We start from the raw sequence: 8,480 nt of genomic DNA, 5'->3' as shown, positions 1-8,480 counted from the left end.
ACGATTCATTAAATGTCATCTTGCCACAGGTTCATGTTTTGGGGAATGTACTGAGTATCTAACTCAGATACTCAAATTTTCTGGGAACCTGATAAGAACTATTTTTAGTGTTTTGTTTGTTTGTTTGTTTTACCATGAAAGACCTAATTTCACTAGGTATGGGAAATCTCACGGCCAGCTCTAACTTTTGCTGTGAACTTTGTCCCAGTGTACTAGTACTTTATTTTAAAAAGGTTATTTCCTACTTGAACTTGATTTTCCTCTATGAGCAAAAAATGTTCGCTTGTGTATGGGAAATCTTAACAAAATATTTTGTTGTAATAGGGGAGAAATTATAGTAATAATTTATCCTTTAGAAATTACTTTTTTCTTTTTTTTGTCTAATTTTTTCAAATTATGAGAGTCAAATTTTTGAATCTCAACCTGATTTTCCAAGTCCTTTAAATATGTTTGTTTTCTTATGTCTTTTGGAATAGTTTTGTCTCTGCAGTCCCCATACTTGATAATTGCCAAATACGTATTATTTTGACTTAGGCCTGCAACGTTCATCAGCACTTCTCTATTTATTGCATTAAAGCAAATACATACGTCAATGTAATACTTCTTTACTTCAGTGTAATGTAGAAGCAAATGATTGGGTTTGGGGATAAGCAGAGAGAGTAAGAGATAACTAAAACTTGACTGAATTCATTCTTTCCCAGAAATGCATTTAGGCAAAAATATTATAGTTTCTTTGCTTTTGCTGAACGTCATTGAAACCTAAGGCACCCCCTTCACATTTCCAGGTCAGTTTCTCCAGTGACTTGCTTTCCTGCTAGTCTTTAACAAATCTATTACTATGATTTCAGCTTGTCATGCACATAATAATGAAATTAAATTGTTAAAAAAATCCAACATTTATTTAAATTGATTAGCCATACCACACGTTCAACTGAACTTCCTCCCTGAAAAAAGTTAATGACTGGTGAAAAAGGAGAATTAAAACTCTGCATATATTTCTGTAAATGTTTTTAGACTATTAGAGAATGGCTTTTGTTACTTGTTAAATAGTTTAAATTTTTAATTTCCAATTATTATGAACCAGGTATATTACCTGATGATTGCCTAAATTTTCTTTAAGAATAGGGGCATCAGCATGCTGTCTTGTGATATTTACAACAGATATTTTAAAGATCAGTAAACTGTTTCAGCAATCCAACTGGATCTTAGAAAATGAGACTTTGGCTTTACAGTGTGGGCTATAATCTGATTTGTAGTTTGTCTGAACCAGGTATTTGGCACAATCTGAAGTTTACTACCCAGTTCTCTGGAGGAATGGCAGAAAATGGAAGTGAAATTTGGGGGGCACACAATGGCATAAATGTTCAGCAGGGAATGTGAAATGTTGTACTTATAAATGTCTCAGAGGCCAGTAACAACTCTTCTCACCTCCCACCTCCTCATAAAACCTGGATATCTAAAGAATTCTTATTGCTTAGGGGTCAGTAACAGAGATTAGTCTGTTCACATTTGGACCAAATCTCCTCCCTGATTCTGATTTGAGGATAACCTAGACCTGAGTCAAGATCAGTTTCTTGTAAAGATGGGTTTGCAGGGTAATATGACTCTCGATGCTTTCTTCTTCAGTGGCTGGTCCTTAGATATGTAGAGGTGGCAGACTCTATTAATTATTAACAGCAGCTCCAGCTCTGCCTGTTATTTTATCTCCACTGTAAGGCTACCTTCATGCTGAGGCTTGGCCAAGGCATTAGCCAGCGGAAATTGATCTAGAAGTGAACACCCTCCTATTTGGGGTGTGATGAGGTTTGTGGGGCTTTTTCCCCCCTCTCCCTCCCTGCTTTTCATCTTTCTCAGCCTCAGTATCCCATGGGATTAAAATAATCTTCGGTAAAAGAAAGAAATGGAGACTTGATGATCAAAATAACACAACAAAATTGCAGAGAATAGTTTGTCTTGGAGATAGTCCACTCTTAACAAACTAAAAGATGATATTGCTAACATCTATTATTGTGCCTGGTAGATAGAAGAGTTCTGATGAGTAGTTGTTGAACTGATGGAATTAAATCAAGAAGTAGCAATATAGTCAGACTCGTGGGATAGCTATAGCTGTTTGCCTGAGTCCTGCAGTACCAAGAGAGTAAGAATTAAGCACCAAGGTCCTAAAGTTAGTACCTAGCTGGTCTTTTTGGATGAGAAATAGTTCACTTGAAGGGGATGAGTGGGAGAAAAATATGATATGTGGTCTTCTACTCCATTAATTATAGGACAGCTTTCCTTTGCCCATCCTCTATTTTTCCTGATGTTATTTTGTGCCATCCACAGCTCCTCAGTACAATTGTAATCGTGTATTTTGCTTTGGCTTTAAGGTTGCTCATAAGGGGAAAATCAGTGTTATGTGTTTTCCCAAGGAGATGTTGTCCCAGGACACTTCTCCCAAAGGACTGCAGCTCTGATTCATCCATTCTTTATTTCTGTTGATTAGTTTGGTTTTACTTCATTTCTACCCTTGCTAAATGTTAATAAAATACATGCCATCGAGAAATATATTCTAGAGGATACGAAAAGACAGACCTCATGGCTATTTAATCTGCTGGCAATGATTCTGCTCTCAGTACTCCAACACTCCCCAGTTTGAAGCTCACCCTCCATGACTGCTTTCTGTGCACAGTTGAGCTGCATAATAAAATGGGATTCGTGCCACCCCTCCCTTGCAGTGTGACAAACCTCTGGTAAGAGGATAATGCTAAGTTCTTTGACCATCTCTCTAGCTTTGTGTTTTTTCCTCTCCTTCTGTTATCAGGAATGTCTGAAAACAAAGTATTCTACAGCTGTGTGGATTATGTGACAAATGTCTAAAGGGGAAACATTCAGTGTTTGCGTCTGAGGACTTCCCTTTGTTTTGTTTCCTTCCAATATGAACCTTATAGAATAGGTCAAACCCATGAACTTGAACTTGAGTTCGCCAGTGAGTCTGCTTGGGCTCTGGACTTTACCTTGATGACACTTAATAAACTTTTATTGTTTTTTTTTTTACTAAGAACCTTTAAATATCCTCATCATAGACCACAGGAGTGATGCTATTATTAAAGAAAATTGGGGCCTCTTGTAAACATTCTGGAGAGTCTTTGACCTCTGGGAAAGGATGGGCCTCCCGCTCAGCTTCCAGCTGCTGAATCTTCCTTTCCTTTTCTTCTAAAATTTCTTCCAGCTGAGTGATCTTCTCAGTCTGATGGGAAACCTGGGTCGACAACTCCACAATCAGGTTGATTTTTCCGTCACCTTCTTTCACAGGCAGGAGACCACCACAGCACTCTTCCAGTGAGCTGTCTTCTAAAGCAAACAAGAAAAGGAAAGTCTGAACAGTTTTAGTTGGATTTCCCAGAACTCAAAGAAAGGGAAGATGAAAAAGCTTCATTTCTCATGTTCTTAAAAGAGAACACAGATGTTGCGTCATCTGGCCAGATATACTGAGAACGGAATCTGGACCAGTGTGGGGAAAGACTCTGTGTGCTCGTGAAAAGAAATCTTAGAAGCCTCTGGAGAGGGAGGAGAATCAGCCTTTGCCAACTCTTGTTTATACACATTTAACTTTCTATTAACCATGGGAATGAGCTGTCCTTGAAAATCCAATCTACAAACAATAGCCATCCCAGATTTCATGTTATCTTTTCTTAATAATTCTTCACAAGAGCTACAATCAAGTAGAAGTACACTTCAATGTGAATTTTAATTTGACTGGAAAAAAAAAAAAAGTTGCCATTGTCCCTTTTGGGAAAAGTGATAATGAGAAAAGACTAGTTTCTTAACCCAAGTCAGCTTTAGAGTTGGCAGGGGTGTAATTTGAGGTGATCAGGAAAATTCTGTAGCAGGGTATAGAGATTAATTTCTTTTAGGTCTGAATACTTTTCAGCATGTCAATAAAATCACAAATGCCTCCTGAATGTAAAAACTTATCTTTATCAATTTCTATCAGCTAACCCCTCAGATAAGGATAAAGGTCTGAATAAGGAAGGAGAGAGAGGCTCTTTCAAAGAGATAAAAGATTAGTGACTGGCAGCAGGAAATCCTTGAAAACAAATATCACTAGACGGTCAAAAAAATTTAACTACTGAAAGGAAACCTCATTCTACTAGATTTTAGCAGTACCACCCTCCACATCACTCTCATCCTGAAATTTCTACCATTAAAATAATTTCTCTATGTTGTATAAAAGGCAGACTTCAGCTATAAAAAGTAAGGGACATCAAGGGCTTAGGTACCATGGTAGGATTAATTGAGCTAATATCATATGAATGAACTTGACACATGGTGTCAACAGCTAATTGCTGTAATTGAAGGTCCAGCCTCTACTCAAACTGCAGTGAAAGCAAACCCACAGCTGCACCTGAAAGAAACATAATGTTAAGTCGAGGGTACAAAGGGCTGCTACTATTGTGTACCTATACACCTGTCGAAGCTGGGGCAGCTTTGTTGTGATAGCCCGTGCAGGCAGGGAATCACCCATTTCTCAGCAAATAAAACTAATTTGTGGCCATCATTTGCTCGAGAAGTCACGGGGTGAAAGCTTGAGCACCGCATTGCACACTGGACACAATGCTTTGGCTTCCCAAAAGTGAAGAGAGGAGAGATCACGCTGTTCTCTGCTTTTAGAAATTACTGTCAGCAATGTACTACGTTTCAAGAATCTATGGAGAAATCTTTGTTCGGAACATATGAGATTCTAATGATAATATTTAAGGAGATGGTAGTTTGGGTATCTTTCTTAAAAAGCAATGAAAAAAATCTCAAATCGTAAAGAAGCATTTAATTTGTGCCCGCTTCAAGAGGCCTGTGCTTTCAAGCCCAGAAGAGGGAGTCCATAGGATTGGGTGGGGGGGGGGCTTCCTCATTTGCTGATATACTGGGCCTCACCTTTCCTTTTCTCTGACTACAGCTGTGCTGCCCAATATGGTAGCTACTCACCACATGCTGCCATTAACCAACTGAATGTAGCTGGTTTGAATTGAGATGTGCTGCAGGTATAAAATGCATATTTGATTTGGAAGACAGTTTGAAAATAACGTGAAATATCTCATTAGGCTTAAAAAATTGATTATGTATTAAAATGATATATTTTAGACATACGTTGCACTAAAATATATTTTTAAAATCAATTTTACTCAATTGTTTTTACTTCTTAAAAACGTGGCTACTAGAAAATTTAAAGTATCATTTGTGACTCATTATAGTTCTATTGGATAGTGCTGAGCTGGAGTTTCCTTTTGGATGAGCACTCTTTTTTATTAACATCTTTATTGGAGTATAGTTGCTTTACAATGGTGTGTTAGTTTCTGCTGTATAAAAAAGTGACTCAGCTATACGTATACATATATCCCCATATCCCCTCCCTCCTGCATCTCCCTTCCACCATCCCTATCCCACCCCTCTAGGTGGTCACAAAGCACCGAGCTGATCTCCCTGTGCTATGCGGCTGCTTCCCACCAGCTAGCTATTTTACATTTGGTAGTATACATATGTCCATGCCACTCTCTTACTTCGTCCCAGCTTACCCTTCCCCATCTTCATGTCCTCAAGTCCATTCTCTACGTCTGTGTCTTTATTCCTGTCCTGACCCTAGGTTCATCAGAACAATTTTTTTTTTTTTAGATTCCATACATATGTGTTAGCATATGGTATTTGTTTTTCTCTTTCTGACTTACTTCACTCTGTATGACAGTCTCTAGGTCCATCCACCTCACTACAAACAACTCAATTTCGTTTCCTTTTATGGCTGAGTAATATTCCATTGTATATATGTGCCAGTCTTCTTTATCCATTCATCTGTCGATGGACACTTAGGTTTGGATGAGCAGTCTTTGAAACACAGGTGGATGTGTTCCCTGCAGATGGCTCTAGTTAACATGTACAGTTGTTATTCAGGAGGGAGGATTGCTGGTCCTCAACTATTAGCACAGATATCATGTCTTCTGTTACTTTAGAAGGTAGAGGCATGGAAATCTGGGCTTGGGAGAATGGTTCTTAAGGGTTGAAGTGAGTTTCAACAGAAGAGGAAAGAATAGAAGGGAAATGGCAGCAAGCGGCAGTGGGAATATGTTAAGGAAAGGAATGGCAGGCAGGATAGAGAGGGCTGGGCACTGTGAGGCTCAGGGACAGAGGGGGCATCAGAAGCATCTCTCCTTGTCTATGTCTGTCTGATTCTCCTTTCTCGTTGACCTCTCCTTCCTTCAATATTTTCCTTCCCCAGTTTTCCCTCTCTTTTTAGGAGAAGTTATTTTCTACCAATTGCACAGGGAAGAAAGGAGTTTAGCATCATTCCCAAAGGCAAAATGGTCAAAAATATTTTTTAATTTGTTTTTTTTAAAAAAATAACGCAATATAGGTAAGATACTTTGTTCACTGAATTCTAATGATAAAGGGAGAAAAATGCATCAGGGTGGCCTTACGTAGGCAGTCACAGTCACCAGGTCTATATCCGCTGTCTCTGCCCTTTCAGAAGAGTGTAATAGAGGGAGAAAGGAGAATGACAATGAGAGAAGGAGAGTCAGGGTGTCTTGGTTAGTTCAGGCTACCACAACAAAATACCATAGACTGGGTATCTTAAAGAACAGAAATTTATTGTCATAGATCTAGAGCTTGGAAGTCCTAGACCAGGGTGCCAGTGTGGTTGGGTTCTGGTGAGGACTCTCAGCCTGATTTGCAGACAGCTGCCTTCTTGCTGTGTCTGCACATGGTAGAGAAAGAGATCACAGGTTCTTCTTATGAGGGCACTAACCTCATTCAGAGGGCCCTGCCCTCATGACCTCATCTAATCTAATTACCTCCCAAAGGCACCATCTCTAAATACTAGTACATTGCGGGGGGGGGGGGGGGGGGGGGGGGCGGTTAGGGCTTCAACATACGGATTTTTGTGGGGGACACAATTCTGCCCAAAGCACAGGGAGAAGATGATTGGAAAAAGTGTAGAGAAGAAACATGAGGCTGAGAAAAGGAGAGATGGCATGAGACCTTTGATTCTACTGTAATGTTTTCATGTATTACATGAAAATGCCTATATGGAGACAAGCTAAACAGTGGGTGCACCAAAAAGGAGATTTCTCATACAAGTATATTTTACCATTAAATGACCTCTTTACACATGTAAGAAAAATATTTTTGTTCCATTTCTAAGCATGTATGAATAATAAAAGTGTTTTAAACTGTTCAATAAAGTGAGGGACTCTAGGATTCACATCCTATTTGTATTGGAAATAGCCCAAGGCCACTCCAGTAAGTTTTTCAGACTCTACCACTAACCTTCACATAATCTGGTCTGCACTGCTCTTCCCTACTCCAAACTCCCTCATCTGTAATAGGAAGGGATGTGTGTCCCTAAGGTCCTGACAGCTCTACATGTCCCCAGATCTCAAACATCTGTTGTCTTCCATGACCTTTTGCTAGAAGCTCAGATAGTCTTGCCAAGGCTATGGCTGCCTGGGATGTGGAGGTTTCTGTCTGCTGACCAGATAATCTCAGGTTTAACCTTATACCCAGAGGCAGTAGGAGACCTAGAGACAAGAGAGAATCTTCTCTCTGTCAGACAGAGGGGGCAAACCTGACTAGCGACCGTCAGGGTATGACGTCATCACAATTGCTACTATTGTAGAGGTTTTTACAAGCATACATTATTTTTCAGGATTTCTCCTCTTTCTGCCTTACAAAGGTGGGAAGCAGGAGTGAGACTGTGGGTTTAGGGTCATGGCAAAGAGGAGGCAGGAGAAGGGGTGGTGATAGTTGTGCAGGTTTAGAAAGAGGACAGACAATAGGAGCCTTCTTCTTCCAGCTGGGCCAGGCTACGTTCAAGTTTCTACGTCACCCTTGAAGGACAAAATGCCTTTGGCCATTTCCAGCTTCCCATTCTTTATACCCTCAAAACCTTCATGCTCTTAGCAAAGTGTCACATGAGAGTCATGTCAAAAATGACTAAATTGACAACAGCAGAGGTAATTGTAGTTTGAGAGGCTTAGGGACTTAGAGTTGGAACGTGCACTTTGGGGGTGCTCTGATCTCACCTGTACAGGAATTATTTCTGCAGCATCCCTAAATGATGATTTTCTAAGTGGCTTGCAGACATTGGTGTCCCTCAAGCTCTTCCTGGGTCAGCTGCCAATTGTAATCAAAGAATGAAATTTGCATTTTGCCCCAAGTTTAGCTGCCTGTTGTTATAGAGCTATCTGACTGGTGGAAGGCTGTCATGGACAGACTGGAGGAGAGCAGGGTAAAACTTACAGCTAATCAGAGGAAAGAGGTGTAGTGTGAAAAGTGGCCAATAAATGGCTAGAAAGCTTTTTAAAATTTTTATAAATATTTCTTTCTAAAAAGGGGTGTTCCCCCTTCAATCCCTTTACTGATGTCACCACCCAAAAATGTTCATTGAACAGAGAAATGCTGAGAACCACTGATCGAGCATCTGATTCCAATACCTCAAACAGTGGGAAACACAC

General features: G+C 39.8%; 1 protein-coding gene across 1 annotated transcript in view; it reads right to left on the bottom strand.

The window, feature by feature from the left end:
* Positions 1-3,043: 3,043 nt before the first annotated feature.
* Positions 3,044-8,480, bottom strand: part of CCDC192 (coiled-coil domain containing 192) — a 225,681-nt gene continuing 220,244 nt past the window's right edge. Inside the window, exon 6 of the mRNA XM_059062364.1 lies at positions 3,044-3,330. Coding sequence (XP_058918347.1) covers positions 3,044-3,330 — 287 coding nt within the window. The remainder of the gene's footprint in view (positions 3,331-8,480) is intronic.

Source organism: Kogia breviceps, chromosome 4 (genome assembly GCF_026419965.1).
Source record: "Kogia breviceps isolate mKogBre1 chromosome 4, mKogBre1 haplotype 1, whole genome shotgun sequence".
NCBI lineage: Eukaryota > Metazoa > Chordata > Mammalia > Artiodactyla > Physeteridae > Kogia > Kogia breviceps.
This window is presented reverse-complemented; position numbering and strand designations above follow the sequence as displayed.